The sequence below is a fragment of the Chiloscyllium plagiosum genome, unplaced genomic scaffold (genome assembly GCF_037043375.1).
Source record: "Chiloscyllium plagiosum isolate Xiang-an unplaced genomic scaffold, Cpla_swu_hap1 HiC_scaffold_5, whole genome shotgun sequence".
In the NCBI taxonomy this organism is placed as follows: Eukaryota; Metazoa; Chordata; class Chondrichthyes; order Orectolobiformes; family Hemiscylliidae; genus Chiloscyllium; species Chiloscyllium plagiosum.
In genome coordinates, this window is record NW_028270143.1 from 126,872,711 (window position 1) to 126,894,269 (window position 21,559).

A 21,559-nucleotide genomic window follows, 5' to 3' on the forward strand; every position below is an offset into this window, starting at 1 on the left:
GTGGCCAAATTCCAAATGAACGCCATTTACTTGTTTGCTGATGATACCACTGTGGTAAGATGGATATCAAACAACTCAGAGTACAGAAGGGAGATAGAGGGCTTGGTGATGTGGTGCAATGGGAAGAACCTCTCTCTCAACTAAGAAACTGATCATTGACTTCGGGAAGGAAGGAGGAGTACACACCCCTATCTACATCAGTGGAGGTGAGGTTGAGAGGGTGGAGAGTGTCAGGTTCCTCGGAGTGACGATAACTGACAACCTGACCTGGACTTCCCATGGAGATGTGATGGTCAAGAAGGCACAATAACGCCTCTTCTTCCTCAGGCAGCTCAGGAAATTCAGCATGTCCATAAGGACCCTCACCAACTTTTACAGATGCATCATTGAAAGCATACTGTCCAGGAGCATAACTGCCTGCTATAGGACACTGCTCTGCCCAGGACTGTAAGAAACTACAGAGGGTGGTATGTGCAGCCCAGACCATCACGGAAGCCAACCTCTCATCCATGCTCTCCATTTACCCAGCTCACTGCCTCAGAAAGGCTGCCAACATCATTAAAGACCCTTCCCACCCCAGTAATGATCTCCTATAACCTCATCCGTAAGGCAGAAGATGCAGAAGCCTGAACACACACACACTAACAGGTTCAGGAACAGCTTCTTCCCGACTGTTATTAGACTGATGAATGGACCACTCTAATTTCAAATAATGTTGATCTTGTTAAGGTTAATCTTGTTTTGTGCTCCTCATGTGCAGTGTAACCTGTTGGCATCATTCTGTTTCCGTACCCTGTGATCTGTGTGTCCTTGTTTGCTCTGATCTGCCTGTACTGCTCACAAAACAAAGCTTTTCACTGTACTTAGGTTCACGTGACAATAAATCAAATCAAATCAAATCAAATCAAATCAAATCAATGCTGGATCTACCCCAAGAACTGCTCAGGTTACCTCGGAAACAAAACCTTTCCCACCCGCCGTCACTCTCACGTCTGAGAGTCTGTCCCTCAGAGCTCACCATTGGCTGAATGTGAGGGACAGTGGGTACCAGACAAGAAGGGGCATGGAGACCTGTGGGTGACAGTCAGTACATTGCAGGGAGGGGGAGAGGGCGGGGAAATATTGGGGGTGATGGAGGGGTAGGGGCTGAGGGGGCTGCAGACGGTCAGGGGTGTGGTGGGGAAGTGGATTGGGGTGAGACGATACTGTGGTTTGGAAGGAGGGGGCATGGTAGGAGGGGACAGGGGTGTTGATATAGTTGGGGAAGGGAATGGGGGATATGGATATAGTTAGGAGGGGAAAATGAAATATTGATATATTGAGAACTGTGTGCAGTTCTGGTCTCCAAATTTGAGGAAAGACATTCTGGCTGTTGAGGGAGTGCAGCATAGGTTCACGAGGTCAATTCCTGGAATGGCAGGATTACCTTACACTGAAAGACTGAAGCGACTGGGCTTCTATACCCTTGAGTTTAGAAGACTGAGAGGGGATATGATTAAGACATATAAGATTATGGAAGGATTGGACACTCTGGCAGCAGGAAACATGTTTCCGCTGATGGGTGAGTGCCGAACCAGAGGACACAGCTTAAAAATACGGGGTAGACCATTTAGGACAGAGCTCAGGAGAAACCTCTTCATCCAGAGAGTGGTGGCTGTGTGGAATGCTCTGCCCAGAGGGCAGTGGAGGCCCAGTCTCTGGATTCATTTAAGAAAGAGTTGGATAGAGCTCTCAAAGATAGTGGAATCAAGGGTTATGGAGATAAGGCAGGAAGAGGATACTGATTAAGAATGATCAGCCATGATCATATTGAATGGTGGTGCAGGCTCGAAGGGCAGAATGGCCTACTCCTGCACCTATTGTCTATTGTCTATTGTCTATTGTCTTGTCTATTGAGAGGGGAATGGGGGGGTGTTGATGCAGGGGGTGAGGGGAGTGGGGAGGGGAATGGGGGGGGGTGTTGATATAGTGGAGGAGGGGAATGTGGGGGAAGTATGTTCTATTCCAATGCTGTTAGTGTGCGAGAGATATAATCTCTTAGTTGTGTCTCATGGTCAAACACCTCGGGTGTCTGTGTGGAGTTTGCACATTCTCCCCGTGTCTGCGTGGGTTTCCTCTGGGTGCTCCGGTTTCCTCCCACAGTCCAAAGATGTGCAGGTTAGGATAAATTGCCCATAGTGTTCAGGGATGTGTAGGTTAGGTGCATTAGTCAGGGGTAAATGTACAGTAATAGAGTAGGGGAATGGGTCTGGGTGGGTTACTCTTCAAAGGGTCAGTGTGGACTTGTTGGGCCGAAGGGCCTATTTCCACACTGTAGGGATTCTACTCTATCTATAATAATGGGAGTGAGCTACAGACTAGAATCGAATTGAGGGGTTCGGGATGGTTTATATAACAGATACCCTGGAGTGAGTTATAGACTGGAATCTAATCGAGAGATTTGGGCTTTTTAAATTTTGAATATGGATTGTTATGCTCAGTGATTAAATCATAACCAACAAGGATAAAGTTTGAGTTGCTCAACTCGAAGTGACAACCTCCCTTCATGCCTATTAACCTCTCTCCCTCTAAAGTGGCTAGTTTTATCAAAGTGCTGTGGAGATAGGGAGAACACTAAGGTCTGTGTTTCTATCGGGGTGGGATGCTTTAGTTTGTGTCAAGTCCATAAGGAGAGAACCCAGACAACAACTTAAACTTATGTTTACATTTCCCAATCGCAAACCATGGAGGAACCATGGGAAATCCACTCACTGCTGAAGTCCAGGTCTGAGGTGTTCAAGTCGGGCAAACACTGACCTATACAGGAAATCCAGGTATAACCTTCATAAGGCCATCAGAGATGGCAGGAGACAATACCAAACTAAGCTTGAGACCTAGACTAACCACGCAGACACCCATTGCTTGTGGCAAGGCTTACACGGCATAATGGACTACAAAGGAAGTCGAACTGAATTGTGGGTAACAGGGCATCCCTCCCTGACGAGCTCAATGTAATCTCTGCTCGTTTTGATCACAAGGTCAGTGAAATGATGCCCTCACAGTCTCGGGTACAGCTGTACCCATGGTCACTGCCGCAGATATTAGATCAGCTTTCTGGAGAGTAAACCCATGGAAAGCGACCAGCCCGGATGGAGTCCCTGGCCATGCACTCAGATCCTGCAGGGGTCAGCTGGTCGGAGTATTCGCTGACATCTTTAACCTCTCCTTACTACAATCTGAAGTCCCCAACTGCTCCAAGATCACCATCATCCCAGTGCCTAAGAAAGATCATGCAGCGTGCCTCAATGACTGCCACCTGGTGGCTCTGACCTCCATTATTACAAAGAGCTTCATCAGATTAGTCATGGCTCACATCAGCTCCAGCCTTCCAGCCTGCCTCAATCCCTTGCAATTCGCCTACCGGTGCAACAGGCCCATGGCAGACGCCATCTCCCTGGTCCTACCCTCATCTCTGGAACATCTGGACAACAAGGACACCTACTCCTGGATTAGTGGTGCTGGAAGAGCACAGCAGTTCACGCAGCATCTGAGGAGCAGTAAAATCGATGTTTCGGGCAAAAGCCCTTCATCAAGGATACCTACGTCAGGCTCCTACTTATTAACAACAGTTCTGCCTTCAACACCGTAATTCCAAATAAACTCATCTCAAAACTCCACAACCTAGACTCTGCGACATCTTCTGTAACTGGGTCCTTGACTTCCTGGCCCGCAGAATGCAATCAGTCAGAATAGACCTCGTCCGCCGTAATCCCCAACACCCAGTGCTCCATGAGGCTGTGTACCCAGCTCCTTACAATACTCCTTATACACTCACAACTCTGTGGTCAAATTCCACAACAACTCCATTTACAAGTTTGCTGATGATGCCACTGTTGGTGTTAGATCTCAAGCAATGGCAAGATAGAGTACAGGAAGGAGATTGAGTGCTTAACAGCACGGTATAAAGACAACAACCTCCCCATCACGGTCAGCAAAACGAAGGAGCTGGTCATCGACTTCAGGAAGTGGAGTGGAGGGCATGTTCCTCTCTGCATCAATGGTGCTGAGGTAGGGAGGGTCGAGAGCATCAAGTTCCTGGGAGTGATGATCACCAACATTCTGTCCTGGTCCGCCCACCTTGACACAATGGTCAAGAAAACACAACAATGTCTCTACTTCCTTGGGAAGCTAAGGAAATTTAGCATGTTCCACAAGGATTCTCACCAATTGTTAGAGATGCACTACAGAAAGCATCCCAACTGAATGCATCACTGCAAGACCTAAAGAGAGTTGTGAACACAGGCCAGTCCATCACACAAACCAGCCTTCCATCCATTGACGCCAACATCATCAAAGATCCCTCCCACCCCAATTATACTCTCCTTCATCCTCTTCCATTGGGCAGAAGATATAAAAGATAAATCCCCAGGACCTGATCAGGTGTACCCGAGAACTCTGTGGGAAGCTAGAGAAGTGATTGCTGGGCCTCTTGCTGAGATATTTGTATCATCGACAGTCACAGGTGAGGTGCTGGAAGACTGGAGGTTGGCAAACATGGTGCCACTGTTTAGAAGGGCGGTAAAGACAAGCCAGGGAATTCTAGACCAATGAGCCTGACATCAGTGGTGGGTAAGTTGTTGGAGGGAATCCTGAGGGACAGGATGTACATGTATTTGGAAAGGCAAGGACTGATTAGGGATAGTCAACATGGCTGTGCATGGGAAATCATGTTTCCCAAACTTGATTGAGTTTTTTGAAGAAGTAACAAAGAGGATTGATGACAGCAAAGCAGTAGATGTGATCTATATGGATTCAGTAAGATGTTCGACAAGGTTCCCCATGGGCAGCTGGTGAGCAAGGTTAGATCTCATGGAATACAGGGAGAACTAGCCATTTTGATATAGAACTGGCTCAAAGGTAGAAGACAGAGGGTGGTGGTGGAGGGTTGTTTTTCAGACTGGAGGCCTGTGACCAGTGGAGTGCCACAAGGATCGGTGCTGGGTCCTCTCCTTTTTATCATTTACATAAATGATTTGGATGCGAGCATAAGAGGTACAGTTAGTAAGTTTGCAGATGACACCAAAATTGGAGGTGTAGTGGACAGCGAAGAAGGTTACATCAGATTACAACAGGATCTGCACCAGATGGGCCAATGGGCTGAGAAGTGGCAGATGGAGTTTAATTCAGATAAATGCGAGGTGCTGCATTTTGGGAAAGCAAATCTTAGCAGGACGTATACACTTAATGGTAAGGTCCTAGGGAGTGTTGTTGAACAAAGAGACCTGGGAGTGCAGGTTCATAGCTCCTTGAAAGTGGAGTCACAGGTAGATAGGGTAGTGAAGGAGGCGTATGGTATTCTTTCCTTTATTGGTCAGAGTATTGAGTCCAGGAGTTGGGAGGTCATGTTGCGGCTGTACAGGACATTGGTTAGGCCACTGTTGGAATATTGCGTGCAATTCTGGTCTCCTTCCTATCGGAAAGATGTTGTGAAACTTGAAAGGGTTCAGAAAATATTTACAAGGATGTTGCCAGGGTTGGAGGATTTGAGCTATTAGGAGAGGTTGAATAGGCTGGGGCTGTTTTCCCTGGAGCGTCGGAGGCTGAAGAATGACCTCATAAAGGTTTATAAAATCATGAGAGGCATGGATATGGTAAATAGACAAAGTATTTTCCCTGGGGTCGGGGAGTCCAGAACTAGAGGGCATAGGTTGAGGGTGAGAGAGGAAAGATATAAAAGAGACCTAAGGGACAACTTTTTCACACAGAGGGTGGTACGTGTATGGAATGAGCTGCCAGAGGATGTGGTGGAGGCTGGTACAATTGCAACATTTAAGAGGCATCTGGATGGGTATATGAATAGGAAGGGTTTGGAGGGATATGGGCCGGGTGCTGGCAGGTGGGACTAGATTGGGTTGGGATATCTGGTCGGCATGGACGGGTTAGACCGAAGGGTCTGTTTCCATGCTGTACATTTCTATGATTCTATGAATCTAATACAGGTGTGAACATGTTCAAGATCAACTTCTTCCCCACTATTATCAGACTTTTGAACAGACCTCTCAAATATTAACGCTGATTCCTCTTTCTCTCTTTCTCTCTGCGGTTGTAACACTGTATTCGGCACTCTGTTCTGTTACCCTGATACACCTTCTCTGGTAGGATCTGCCTGTGTTGCACGCAAAACAAGACTTTTCACTGTATTTTGGTACACATGGCAACAGTAAATCTAACTATCAGACTATGTTTTATGTCAAATTACAAAACCACTTCATTGGTCCAGTGTATTGCAGCATTGCCAAGATTTCTAGCACTCCATTTGTATGCAATGCTAGTTCGTGTTTGCTGCTGGAATTTTGATTAAATCTCATTACCTGATTACAGTGGGGTGGAAATAATTCAGATTGACAGGTCCTGATGTGCATGACATTGCCAACAGACCGAAAGGTTCCCTGGAAAATGAGCTTGGAGCGTCTCCAGTCACATCACGCTCCTGAAATCAGGGCACAGCTTCTCTCTCACCTTTCCCATCGCTCTCTCTGTGTTCTGCTCAATCTCATGTGGTTCAAAGGTGATGGCCAAGGAGGGACGGGAAAAGGAAGGGATGAAGGAATCCATGAACAGATCCTAGTTAACCAGAAATAGGTTAAAGAGAATCTGTAATCCAGGCATAGATCCTGGCGAATATGTGATAAAATCCAATCAGTTCTTCTGTAATGTGATGGTTGTGCTCTTGTGCAACACTATGTTGTAACAAGTTTAGAAACAGCGCTGAAAGTGTTGGCGATGTAATCATGGTACAGCCAACACATTTTTTAAATGTTTGTGCTTTCGAAATGGCGTCCCCAATTTGTCAATCATGTTACAGCGAATTCGCGTCGACAAAACGCACGTTTTGGAGAATGACCTGTAACAGATCCGTTGGAAGGGGTAATCCAAACACAACGGATAACGTTTGCTCCAGTAATCAATCCCAGGGAATGAATGATGAACGCCCCAAAGGGTCTGGAAAATCCACGGGAGATAGGAAGCAAACCTCAGGGTAGTTTGGAATTCCGAGAAATGGCATGTTGGGGAGAGGATGGTGAGTTCTCATTCCAGACCCTGGGGAACAGCGGGGGCCTGAAAATATCGATGGAGGATGTATGATAATGAAGAATGTTTCACTGTGTGAGAGAGACAGGCAGAGTGAGCTGATTGCTGAGTGAAGAGAGCCTGGTCCTCTGCTTCTATCTTGTTCAGTTTACTGTTCTGGAATATCAGAATCATAGGACTGGGTTTGACCATCACAGTGAGAGCTGAGGCTCTGAAAACCACCTCAAACTGAGGCCTTAATGAGGACCATTGTACCATTCCTCACTAGGGGAGTGTAATGGAGAACCCTGAGGGTCATCATAAATGTTAAAGATTTTTTTTGAAAAGTACACAGCGTTCCTCAATTTATCAACCTTCCAGAGCCACATTGGTAGAAAGCATGGATTTAATGAAAATTACTACTTATTCCAAGCAATTAGACTCTAGCTACAGATAGAGTCAAAAGGTGTAGTGCTAGAAAATTGCAGCAGGTCAGGCAGCAACCAAGGAGCAGGAGAGTCAACATTTCGGGCATAAGCCTTTCATCAGGAATGTGGGGTGGAAGGGGGCTAAGAGATAAATGGGGGATGGGGGTGGTTCTAGGGGGGAAGGTAGCTGAGAAGGCGATAGGTAGATGCAGGTTGAGGGGTGATGGTGATTGGTCGGTGGGGAGGGTGGAGTGCATAGGTGGGAACGAAGATGAACAGGTGGGACAGGTCAAGAGGGCAGTGCCGAGTTGGAGGGTTGGATCTGGGATGAGGTCGGGGAGGGGGGAGATTTGGAAATGGGTGAAGTCGACATCGATGCTGTGTGGTTGGAGGGTCCAAAGGCAGAAGATGAGGTGTCTTTCCTCCAGGTATCAGATGGCTTGGATTTGTGGCGGTGGAGGAGGCCCAGGACTTGCATGTCCTTGTCAGAGTGGGAGGGGGAGTTGATGTGGTCAGCCACAAGGTAAACAATTATGAATCGTTAGTACACAGTTCAACTAATTAAAGATCCAATCTCCTTACATAATCCCCCTTACATGTGGGCAGACACAGAGAGGAGAATAAAATGTGTTGTTAATGAAGGGAACACTAGACAGCAATTCGTAGGATGTACTGAGATGAAAACCTAAAGAACTGCAAATGCTGGAAATCAGAAGCAAAAGCAGAAATTACTGAAAAAACTCAGCATCTGTGAGAGAAAGCAGAGTTTCAAGACCAGTGACCCTTCTTCAGGCCTGTTGAGATGACTCTTGTGCTGGTTAGAATGTTGCTTCTCAGTCATCGTTCTCCGGATGCTTCCACTTGTTCCTTGGACTAGGCAGTCAATCCTGATTCCCAACATTACATTGGGAAAACTCCCTGGCAGTGGGAATGTATTGGAATCTGCCACCCCTTGGCCTCCAATCCCACTGGGGTAGAGCCGGGGAAAATTCAGCCCATGGTTAGGAGAGCTAGTCCCATAGTGCACATTGCCCACTGTATCTCCAAATATAGAATGCTAATGATCAATCCCACATCACTGGACTGAGTTAGGGGAGACAGTGTGCATCTGTGGAATTCTTTACCTCAGAGGGCTGTCGATGCTAGGCTTAAGTATATTTAAGGTAAAAACAATGACTGCAGATGCTGGAAACCAGATTCTGGATCAATGGTGCTGGAAGAGCACAGCAGTTCAGGCAGCATCCGAGGAGCTTCAGCAAAATCGACGTTTCGGGCAAAAGCCCTTCATCAGGAATCCTGAACTGCTGTGCTCTTCCGGCACCATTGATCCAGAATTAAGTATATTCAAGGCTGAGACAGACAGATTTTAATCAGTGAAAGGTTATGGGGGAAAGGCAGGAAAGTGGAGTTGAGGATGATCAGATCAGCCAAGACCACACTGAATGATGCAGCAGATGTGATGGGCTGAATGGCCTACTTCTTCTATGTGTTACGGTCTTAAAACTTTTACTGTTACAAATTAATTAAAATTGGCATTAACCAAATTAGAGCCGAGTGTTATGAAAGGAAAATGTGCTTTAAATAGCTGACACAACCCAATGTAGTTACTTATCCGCACTTGTGTTGCTTCTGTCAAACATTTGGGATCATGTGCAATCTCACAGACTTTCCATTGTTGATTTGTTGGTATGGGGACCTGGATACTACTCGTCATTGATTTTTCTGTCAAACAGTTTGAAACACTACACCATCCTTCTTGCTCCCCTTGAGATGTTTCTCCTAATCTGCTTCTCCCTTGACTTTGAACATCTGATTCACTAACGTTCTTCAGGGAAGGAAACTGCCATCCTTACCTGGTCTGGCCAACATGAGACTCCGGACCCACAGCAATGGGCTTGACTCTTAACTGCCCTCTGGGTAACTTAGCGATGGACAATAGAAACCGGCTTCATCTTGTGACATCATTGTACCAAACATCCTCTCAACTCTCTCTTCTCCAGGGGAAACGCTCTGAGATTCTCGAATCCACTTAGAGTCATAGAGATGTACAGCACAGAAACAGCCTTTCGATCCAACTCGTCAATGTTGACAAGATATCCCAACCCAATCTAGTCCCATTTGCCCATATCCCTCTAAACCCTTCCTATTTATATACTCATCCAGATGCCTTTTAAATGCAGTAATTGTACCAGCCTCCACCACTTCCTCTGGCAGCTCATTCCATACATGTACCACCCTCTGTGTGAAAAGGTTGCCCCTTAGGTCTCTTTTATATCTTTCCCCTCTCACCTTAAACCTATGCCCTTTAGTGTCAAGTTCTAGGGTCAAGTCCAAACCCTTCTGATGCACTGACAGCAGGCAGGAGGAATGGGAGTGTCTCCTGTCCAGCCACAATTGTGTGGCATCTGAGGCTCACCAGACTTCCCATGTTTAAAGAAATAACTTGATGCACAAGCTCTTGCCTTGAACAAGTGCCACCCTTGCTCCCTGGGACGTCTGCACACTTTCCAAAGACTGAACGTGGGAGGGGTGTTAGCAGATTTAAAAATTCCATTAATATTTTCTTGCATTGAAAATCAAGTACCAATGGAGTTTGATGAGAGACTGTCGTCTCCTGACTCGTTCCCCACCACCCCCAACCCCAAACACATTATCATTGCTGTACTGGTCATGCTGCTCTGTAATACAGCTACCTCCCTGCTGTTTATTCACAGTATCTGCTGTCCAATATAAAGAGATCAGCTCTACTTTTAGCTGAGACCACATGCTGCATTGGAGAGAAAATGTCCTTTACAAGGAGAAAGATAAACTTTATCAGAGGGTTCTGCCAGGCCTTTTCAAGCTCTTCATCCCAAATATCTGCAGAGTCCGGGGCCAGCCCCTGATGTGTTAACCAGGGTCCGGGGCCAATCCCCGGTGTGTTAACCAGGGTCTGGGGCCAGCCCCTGGCATGTTAACCAGGGTCTGGGGGTCTGCCCCCCCCGGCATGTTAACCAGGGTCTGGGGTCTGCCCCTCGGTGTGTTAACCAGGGTCCGGGGGCAGCCCCCCAGTGTGTTAACCAGGGTCTGGGGGCAGCCCCCCGGTGTGTTAACCAGGGTCCGGGGTCTGCCCCTGATGGTTAAGCCTAACGAAGAATTGTACTGAGAAAGCTTCAATTAATTCTCCTGTCCTTGTGGGTCTATGTTTGATACACTGCATTACCCTTTCAATGAAGGTATGGCCCAAAGACAATATTACGGTGCAGGGCGCAAGGCATCTATTTCCGACATCCTCACATTGAGGAAGCAATAAGGTCCAGCCCAATATTGAAGATCAGATCAGGGTGGCAGGTGTGTCAGACAGAACGGGCGGGGCTCTCTGCATTCACAGTCCTTACTAGTTCTGGGCTCATTAGGAACAGCAAGGCTGAGGTCAGTTAAACAAGCAGCTTCCAGTGGCCTCGGGTGGGTGGAAACATTTCACATTCTACTGAAACCAAAGGTATGCCTCAGACTGGAGGTGCTTTGCAAAGACAAGTAGGCCCAGTCCTGTGTGAATCATAGAAATATCAGCGGGAGGAGGCCATTCAGCCCTTTGAGCCTGCTCTACCATTCATCACCATCATGGCTGATCGTCCAACTCAATAACCTAACCCTGCTTTCTCCCCATAACCTTTGATCCCATTCATCCCAAGTGCTATATCTCAACGCCTCTTGAATACACTCAATGTTTTGGCTTCTGGGCATATATCATCTGCCTTGATTTGGATGTTATTGAGTGATATACAGGTCTCTGTTCGCACTCCTGAATGTGTGTGTTCCTGGCTGGCCCCAGCATTTATTGCCCGTCCCTAGATGCCCCTTGAGAAGGTGGGGGTGAGCTGTCTTCTTGGACCACTGCAGTTCACCTGCTGTGGGTTGACCCACAATGCCCTTAGGGAGGGGAATTCCAGGATTTTAACCCAGGGACAGTGGAGGAATGGCAATATATTTCCAAGTTAGGATGGTGAGGGGCTCGGAGTGGTACATGCAGGGGGTGGTGTTCCCATGTATCTGCTGCCCTTGTCCGTTTAGATAGAAGTGGTCATGGATTTGGAAGGTGCTGTCTGTGGATCTTTGGTGAATTGCTGCAGTGCAGCTTGTAAATAGTATACACCGCTGCTACTGAGCGTCAGTGATGGAGGGAGCGAAAGTTTTAAGTTGAGCTTGAGTTTGTGAGCTGACTGCACCAGAACTGTTAGATCTCCAAGTGAAATATATGGGCCATCCGTGAAACATTAGTTTTAAATCTGAAGAAGGGCTAATGCCCGAAACGTCGATTCTCCTGTTCCCTAGATGCTGCCTGACCTGCTGCGCTTTTCCAGCAACACATTTCCATCTCTGATCTCCAGCATCTGCAGACCTCACTTTCTGCAGACCTCTGGTCAACTATAAAGTGATTTCAAAAGTACGTGGAATCATAGAATCGCTACAGGATGGAATCAGGCCATTTGGCCCATCAAGTCTACACTGACCCTCCTAAGAGCATCTCACTCACCCTATTTCTGTATTTCCCAGGGCTAACCCACCTAGCCTACATATCCCTGGGCAATATGGGTACTTTAGCATGGCCAATCCACCTGACCTGCATACCTTTGGATTGTGGGAGGAAACTGGAGCACCCGGAGGAAACCTATACAGACACGGGGAGATGTGCAAACTCCCCAGTTACCCGAGGCTAGAATCGCACCCGAGTCCCTGGCACTGGGAGGCAGCAGTGCCAACCACTGAGCCACTGTGCGCAAGTTAGTCCCCAGGAAGTGGTGAGTGTTCTCTTGTGTTTTAGATGAAAAGTTACGAACAAAAAGTTCAAGACCTTCCTAACCCTACCCCCATCAGATACCTTGGGATAGGGACAGCGCTGAATAAACGACAGCGTAAGGTTTTTTTCTACTCTATATGTAAATAGAAAGTTTCCTTGATTTTTGAAACAAGCATAAAGTCCCTTCGATTCTGGAAAAGGATAATGAATAAATAAACAAAAAATGGCTTTCCCCTGACTCCGTCCCCATCAGCCACTCTCGGGGTAGGGGCACCAAGGGGTCCAAAAGTAAAATACACCTTCCCTGACTCAGTCAAAGCCCCATCAAGCACGCCTGGGGCAGGGACACTACAGGGCTGAAATTAAAAAAAACCATGGCTCTTTCTAAGGGGTCCAAAATCAACGTGAAAGAAAAATAAAACAGCCCTTTCCAGGCACAAAACCGAGAGCAAACACAAACAAAAAAAATCAAACAGAAACTTATACTACTGAATCCAAATATCATTATCCTAACTGATGATGCCCTCCAGCACCCATTAGTCACAAAAGGGTGAGTTTCCCCAGTAATCCCTGCCCACAAGTTTGTAGAGAGATCTCTCTCTATCCAGTAGGCCCCAAGCCCTTGTTTTCTAAGGCCTCAGGCTCTTGAAGTGGGAGCCTTTGACCTCTTTAAGATCCCTTGTTGCTCTGTCTGTGCTGTGTCCCCACTGGCAATTTCTTGCCTGTACAGCTGGGCCCAGTCTCGTGGAGCTGAGGTTATAATTGGGTCACCCCATATTCACAACGAATTCAATGGTTGAGGGGCCAAATGGCCTACTCGTACTCGGGATTGCAGTGTTTTAATGGGAGCTTACAACCTGTTGAGTACATACAGTGACCCCTCATCCAAGGGCAGTCAGTCACCAGGGGGGAGTCTGGGTGGGACAAAAGTCTTGTCCCTACTCCCATGTAGGTTGGCGGGATAGAGGCCTCTCCAAAAGTGACCGCACTTTAACCACCAGGGGCCTAAGGTCTGGAACACCACCACCTGCACAGGCCCTTCAAGCCATTCACCATCCTGACTTGGAAATATATCACCATTCCGTCACTGTTGCTGGGTCAAAATCCTGGAATTCCCTCCCTAATGGTATTGTGGGTCTTCCCACAGCAGGTGGACAGCTGTTTGACTTTCATAACTAGAGGGCATAGGTTAAAAGTGAGAGGGGAAAGAATTAAAAGGGACCTGAGGGGCAAATATTTCATACAGAGGTTGATGAGTATACGGAATGAGCTAGGTAAAAACAAGGAGTGCAGATGCTGGAAACCAGAGTCTACAGTAGAGTGATGCTGGAAAAGCACAGCAGGTCAGGCAGCATCTGTTTTAAAAAATTCTCAAGGTCAGGTTCGTAGGAGAGTAGTCTGACACAGAACAAACGACCAAGAGGCGAGACTGCTAGAATATGGGCATTTTATTCCCCGCAGTGTCGCACAACGGGTCTGGTTTATGCTCACTCTACATGTTACAAAAACTGGGAGCCGTCAGTTCTTGTAGAGCGGTTGCCAACAACCCACGCTCGGCGGTTAAACGTAACCCCGGAGCAGACTCACCGAACTGGAGACTTTTCCAGCTTTTTATTCTTTTCCAGATATAAACATTCATGTGAACAGCAGAGCAAGGCTAAAAAACACATTCCATTCTGGTTACATACAGATAAGAAGATTCACACGGGACTAAGCAACACCTCCATTCCGGTTAGATTCACACATGTATTGGGACATAATTTTTAACCGTTTCACCACATTCCACTGCTTGGAATTTTACACCACATTCCACTGCTTGGCCCAATACATGTGTTACATTATGCAATTCGTTTCAGTTAATTTCAGTTCAGTCAATTCAGTGTAGTTCAATTCAGCTCAGTTCAGGTCTGTTCAGTTCAATTCAATTGTGTTCAATTCAGTTCCGTCCATTTCAATTCAATTTAGCTCAGTTCCATTTTGTTCCGTTCAATTTGATTCACTTCAGTTCCACTCAGTTCAGTTCAGTTCAATCCCATTCAATTCTGTTAACTCCGCTTCAGCCTTTTGGACATGCCCACATCCTCCGCTGTACCCCAGGCAAGGGGTTCTTCGGCAGGACTGGGATCCTTTCTCAAACAAACTGCCACGTACATGCCCACATCCATGCCATCCCGGGACGGTCGGGACCTCCACAGTTTGTTCTTCTGGTTTCTTAGTCGTTTTCCAAAACATTGTTCTGTATCAAAATCTCTCCTCAATTGCGATTGACCCTGCTCGACTACGCCAAATGTTTTAAAAAATTCTCAAGGTCAGGTTCGTAGGAGAGTAGTCTGACACAGAACAAACGACCAAGAGGCGAGACTGCTAGAATATGGGCATTTTATTCCCCGCAGTGTCGCACAACGGGTCTGGTTTATGCTCACTCTACATGTTACAAAAACTGGGAGCCGTCAGTTCTTGTAGAGCGGTTGCCAACAACCCACGCTCGGCGGTTAAACGTAACCCCGGAGCAGACTCACCGAACTGGAGACTTTTCCAGCTTTTTATTCTTTTCCAGATATAAACATTCATGTGAACAGCAGAGCAAGGCTAAAAAACACATTCCATTCTGGTTACATACAGATAAGAAGATTCACACGGGACTAAGCAACACCTCCATTCCGGTTAGATTCACACATGTATTGGGACATAATTTTTAACCGTTTCACCACATTCCACTGCTTGGAATTTTACACCACAGCATCCGAGCTGCCAGGGGAAGTGGTAGATGCAGGTACAGTTAAGCATTTAATAGACGTTTGGACAGGTACATGAATAGGAAAGGTTTAGAGGGATATGGGCCAAACACAGGTAACTAGGACTGGTTTAATTTGGGAAACCTGGTTGGCATGGATGTGTTGGACCGAAGGGTCTATTTCTGTGCTGTATGACTCTACATGTACAGTCAAGACCTGATCTTGAGAATTTAGAGTGGTTACAATGAGATTGTTAGCAGGGTCCTTTTAAGGATGGACAGAATGTACTGAGAAGTTAATTTCTCTGCCTTTGTTTACACAGAGATGATCCACACTGACCCAATGGAGTTCATTATCACCCTTCTCATCCTCAGCCTTCAGGTGCTGTGCTCCCAGGGCTGTCTAGAAGGATGTCGTTGTTACAGTACAACAGTCGAGTGTGGTTCTCTTGGTCTCACAGCTGTGCCGCCCAACATTCCCGCTTTTACCCAGGTAACACCAGCTGACTGACTTGGCAATTCCATCTGGCACACGTCTGTTTGCACGGAGTCAGTAACAAGAGGTGAAATTCATTTCAACAATATAGGGGTGGCATGGTGGCTCAGGGGTTAGCACTGCTGCCTCACAGCGCCAGGGACCTGGGTTTGATTCCAGCCTCGGGCGACTGTCTGTGTGGAGTTTGTATGTTCTCCCCGTGTCTGCGTAGGTTTCCTCTCATAGTCCAAAGATTGCAGGTTAGGTGGATTGACCCTGCTAAATTGCCCATAGTGTCCAGAATTGTGTATGTTAGTTGGGTTAACTGTGGGAAAGGTAGAAGATGGGTCCAGATGGGATGCTCTTTTGGAGGGTCAGTGTGTAGCTTAAAAATGTGTTGCTGGAAAAGCGCAGCAGGTCAGGCAGCATCAAAGGAACAGGAGGGTCAGTGTGGACCTGATGGGCCGAATGGCCTGCTTCCACACTGTAGGGATTCTATGAAACTCAAAGACACAGTGTAGGTAGGAAGAGTAAAAAAGAAGCCCATCATCGAAACAGTAAGAGATTGCAGAGCTCCGAGATGCAGAGGAATCTGGGTATCTGAGTGCATGAATGAAAAAAGTGTGAATGTGCAGATACTGCAATGAATTACAAAAGCTAACAGAGTGGTAAAATGTAAGTAAGAGGAATCGAGTGCATATTTGGGGAGATTATACTTCAGTTACACAGGTCATTGGTGTGACCACATCTGGAGTACTAGGGACATTATTGTTCGGATTATTAAGGAAGAATGTAGATGCTTTGGAGGCCGTTCCGAGAGGGTTTGCTAGACTAATATCTGGAGTGGGTGTGTTGCATTATTAGGAAAGAGTGGACAGGCTGAGCTTGTATCTGCTGGAGTTTAGAAGAGTAAAAGGTACTTAATTGAGACATTTAAATTCTGGGGGGGTCTTGACAGGGCAGATATGGAGAGGTTGTGGGAGAATGTAGAACAAGGTATCACTGTTTAAAAATCAGGATCACCCATTTGAGATAGGGATGGGGTCATTCTTTTTCTCTCAGAGGGTCATGAGTCCTTGAAACGGTCTTCCTGAAAAGGTACTGGAAGGAGAGTCACTGTCAAGAGAGTTACCTAAGGTTACAACGGGATCTGGACCAGATGGGCCAATGGGCTGAGAAGTGGCAGATGGAGTTTAATTCAGATAAATGTGAGGTGCTGCATTTTGGGAAAGCAAATCTTAGCAGGACTTATACACTTAATGGTAAGGTCCCAGGGAGTGTTGCTGAACAAAGAGACCTTGGAGTACAGGTTCATAGCTCCTTGAAAGTAGAATCGCAGGTAGATAGGATAGTGAAGAAGGAGTTTGGTATGCTTTCCTTTATTGGTCAGAGTATTGAGTACAGGAGTTGGGAGGTCATGTTGCAGCTGTACAAGACATTAGTGAGGCTACTTTTGGAATACAATTAGACCAGCTCAGTTCTGGTCTCCCTGCTATAGGAAACATGTTTTTAAACTTGAAAGGGTTCAGAAAAGATTTCCAAGGATTTTACTGGAACTGAAGGGTTTGAATTATAAGGAGCGGTTGGGTAGGTTGGGACTTTTTTCCCTGGAACATAAGAGATTGAGGGGTACCCTTACAGAGATTTATAAAATCACAAGGATACAGATCCATCGGCCCAACCCATCCATGCCGACCAGATATCCTAACTTGATCTAGTCCCATTTGCCAGCACCTGGCCCACATCCCTCCAAACCCTTCCTATTCATATACCCATCCAAAAGCTTTTTAAATGTTGTAATTGTACCAGCCTCCACCACGTCCTCTGGCAGCTCATTCCACACACGTACCACCCTCTGTGTGAAAAAGTTGACTCTTAAGTCCCTTTTAAATTTTTCCCCTCTCACCCTAAACCTATGCCCTCTAGTTCTGGACTCCCCCATCCAGGGAAAAGACTTTGTCTATTTATCCTATCCATGCCCCTCAAGATTTTATAAACATCTATGAAGTCACTCCTCAGCCTCCGACGCTCCAGGGAAAACAGCCTGTTCAGCCTCTTCCTGTAGCTCAGATCCTCCAACCCTGGCAACATCCTCGTAAATCTTTTCTGAACCCTTTCAAGTTTCACAATATCCTTCCGATAGGAAGGAGACCAGAATTGCATGCAATATTCCAACAGCGGCCTAACCAATGTCCTGCAACATGACCTCCCAACTCCTGTACTCAATACTCTGATAAAGGAAAGCACAGGGTGGCACGGTGGCTCAGTGGTTAGCACTGCTGCCTCACAGCACCAGGGTCCCAGGTTCAATTCCAGCCTCAGGCAACTGTCTGTGTGGAGTTTGCACATTCTCCCTGTGCGTGGGTTTCCTCCGGGTGCTCCGGTTTCCTCACACAGTCCAAAGAATTGGCCGTGTTAAATTGTCCATAGTGCTAGGTGCATCAGTCAGAGGGAAATAAATCTGGGTGGGTTACTCTTCGGAGGGTCGGTATGGACTTGGGCCGAAGGGCCTGTTTCCGCACTGTAGGGACTATAATCTAATCACACCAAACCCCTTCTTTACTATCCTATCTACTGCGACTCCACTTTCAAGGAGCTATGAACCTGCACTCCAAGGTCTCCACACTCCCCAGGAACTTACCATGGATAGGCATTGATTGTGAAGGTTATTTTTTCCCTAGAGTGAGTTCAAAACAAGAGGGTATATTTTTAAGGTGCGAGGGGAAAGATTTAAAAGGGACCTGGGGAGGCAACGTTTTCATGCAGAGGGTGGTGAGTGTATGGAGCAAGCTGCCATAGGAAGTCGTAGATGCAGGTATAGTTACAACCTTTGAAAGACATTTCGACAGGCGCATGAATAAAAAAGGTTTCGAGTGATATGGGCCAACCACAGGCAAAAAGGACTGGTTACATTTGGGATTAGATGGTTGGCATGGATGAGTTGGACCCAACGGTCTGTTTCTGTGCTGTCTAACTCTTAAGACTTTATGACTCTCAGTCTGTCTCTGTCTCTGTCTCTCTCTCTCTCTCATTCTCTGTCTTCCTGTCTGTCTCTCTGAGCTGACTGGGGTTTTATTCATTCTGTCAGACACTATTTTTACAAGATAATGACATCACTCACATCAGCCAGAGGGACTTTGGCCACCTCTCCCAACTCCAGAATCTCTACATTCAGAACAACAGCCTCAGCACTATCGACCCTGGTGCTCTGTCCCGGCAACACTCGCTGGTTGAATTAGCTCTGAACGGAAATCGCATTCAGCATCTCAACCACAGCATCTTTGAGGGGCTGGACCACCTCAGGGTCTTGTATTTGGCAGGAAATTACATCAGCTGGTTAGCAAGCCTGACTTTCCGAGGACTCCAGGTACCCGCCCCAGAGAGGGAACTGAGGGGGCGGGGGAATGGGCACTGATGGGGAGGGGTAGAGGGCCTTGGGGGAGGGGAAGAGGGCACTGGGGAGGGAGGAGAGGGCATTGGTGGAGGGTGAGAGAGCACTGGGGGAGGGGAGGGGAGAGGGACCTGGGGGGCTGGGTAACGGAGTGGGAAATGAGGTGGAGTGAGGGCGGTTGAAATGAAATATGAACAGAGGGAAAGTGTGGAATGTTAAGGCTAAACTGTACCACCATCTGGCATTGGATGGAGAGGAAACCTCGGACTGGACAGGAGGAGAGACTGGGACTGGACAGGGGGAGAGACTGGGACTGGACAGGGGGAGAGACTGGGACTGGACAGGGGGAGAGACTAGGACTGGACAGGGGGAGAGACTGGGACTGGACAGGGGGAGAGACTGGGACTGGACAGGGGGAGAGACTGGGACTGGACAGGGGGAGAGACTGGGACTGGACAGAGGGAGAGACTAGGACTGGACAGGGGGAGAGACTGGGACTGGGACTGGACAGGGGGAGAGACTGGGACTGGGACTGGGACTGGGACTGGACAGGGGGAGAGACTGGGATTGGACAGGGGCAGAGACTGGGACTGGGACTGGACAGAGGGAGAGACTGGGACTGGACAGAGGGAGAGACTGAGACTGGGACTGGACAGAGGGAGAGACTGGGATTGGACAGGGGGAGAGACTGGGACTGGGACTGGACAGGGGGAGAGACTGGGACTGGACAGGGGAGTGACTGAGACTGGACATGGGGAGAGACTGGGACTGGACAGAGGGAGAGACAGAGACTGGGACTGGACAGAGTGAGAAACTGAGACTGGGACTGGACAGAGGGAGACACAGAGACTGGGACTGGACAGAGGGAGAGACTGGGTCTGGACAGAGGGAGAGACTAGGACTGGACAGGGGGAGAGACTGGGACTGGACAGGGGGAGAGACTGGGACTGGACAGGGGGAGAGACTGGGACTGGACAGAGGGAGAGACTAGGACTGGACAGGGGGAGAGACTGGGACTGGACAGGGGGAGAGACTGGGACTGGACAGGGGGAGAGACTGGGACTGGACAGGGGGAGAGACTGGGACTGGACAGAGGGAGAGACTAGGACTGGACAGGGGGAGAGACTGGGACTGGGACTGGACAGGGGGAGAGACTGGGACTGGGACTGGGACTGGGACTGGACAGGGGGAGAGACTGGGATTGGACAGGGGCAGAGACTGGGACTGGGACTGGACAGAGGGAGAGACTGGGACTGGACAGAGGGAGAGACTGAGACTGGGACTGGACAGAGGGAGAGACTGGGATTGGACAGGGGGAGAGACTGGGACTGGGACTGGACAGGGGGAGAGACTGGGACTGGACAGGGGAGTGACTGAGACTGGACATGGGGAGAGACTGGGACTGGACAGAGGGAGAGACAGAGACTGGGACTGGACAGAGTGAGAAACTGAGACTGGGACTGGACAGAGGGAGACACAGAGACTGGGACTGGACAGAGGGAGAGACTGGGTCTGGACAGAGGGAGAGACTGCGTCTGGACAGAGGGAGAGACTGGGACTGGACAGAGGGAGAGACTGAGACTGGGACTGGACAGAGGGAGAGACAGAGACTGGGACTGGACAGAGGGAGAGACTGAGACTGGGACTGGACAGAGGGAGAGTCTGGGACTGGACAGAGGGAGAGACAGAGACTGTGACCGGACAGAGGGAGAGACTGAGACTGGACAGAGGGAGATACTGAGACTGGGACTGCACAGAGGGAGCCACTGGGACTGGACAGAGGGAGAGACTGAGACTGGGACTGGACAGAGGGAGAGATTGGGACTGGACAGGGGGAGAGACTGGGACTGGACAGACTGAGAGACTGGGACTGGACAGAGGGACTGACACTGGACAGAGGGAGAGACTGAGACTGGGACTGGACAGAGGGAGAGTCTGGGACTGGACAGAGGGAGAGACCGGTACTGGACAGAGGGAGAGACTGAGACTGGACAGAGGGAGAGATTGGAGCTGGGACTGGACAGGGGGAGAGATTGGGACTGGCGCTGGACAAAGGGAGAGACTGAGACACGACAGAGGGAGATACTGGGACTGGACAGGGGAGAGACTGGTAATGGACAAGGGGAGAGATTGGGATTAGACAGCGGGAGAGACTGGAATTGGACAGGGTGAGATACTGGGACTGGACGGGGGAGAGACTGGGATTGGACAGAGGGAGAGACTGAGACTGGACAAAGGGAGAGACTGAGACTGGACAGGGGGAGAGACTGAGACTGGACTGGGGGAGTGACTGAGACTGGACAGGGGGAGAGACTGGGACTGGACAGAGGGAGAGACTGAGACTGGGACTGGACAGGGGGAGAGACTGAGACTGGACAGAGGGAGATATTGAGACTGGACAGGGGGAGAGACTGAGACTGGACTGTGGGAGTGACTGAGACTGGACAGGGGGAGAGACTGGGACTGGACAGAGGGAGAGACTGAGACTGGGACTGGACAGGGGGAGAGACTGAGACTGGACAGAGGGAGATATTGAGACTGGACAGGGGGAGAGACTGCGACTGGACAGACTGAGAGAGTGGGACTGGACAGAGGGACTGAGACTGGACAGTGGGAGAGACTGAGAATGGAAAGAGTGAGAGACTGGGACTGCACGGAGTGAGAAACTGAGACTGGGACTGGACAGAGGGATGACTGGGAC

The 21,559-nt window shown here is 48.4% G+C and overlaps 1 protein-coding gene across 2 annotated transcripts in view; it reads left to right on the forward strand.

Moving 5' to 3' along the window:
• lrrc24 (leucine rich repeat containing 24) overlaps positions 1 to 21,559 on the forward strand; it is a 50,067-nt gene that overhangs the window by 9,113 nt on the left and 19,395 nt on the right. Inside the window, exons 2-3 of one of the 2 annotated variants that reach the window (XM_087987643.1) lie at positions 15,316 to 15,485; positions 18,556 to 18,834. In XM_087987643.1, the coding sequence (XP_087843769.1) occupies positions 15,318 to 15,485; positions 18,556 to 18,834 (447 nt within the window). In that variant the 5' untranslated portion in view covers positions 15,316 to 15,317. The remainder of the gene's footprint in view (positions 1 to 15,315; positions 15,486 to 18,555; positions 18,835 to 21,559) is intronic. The other variant, XM_087987642.1, reaches the window with a different exon arrangement.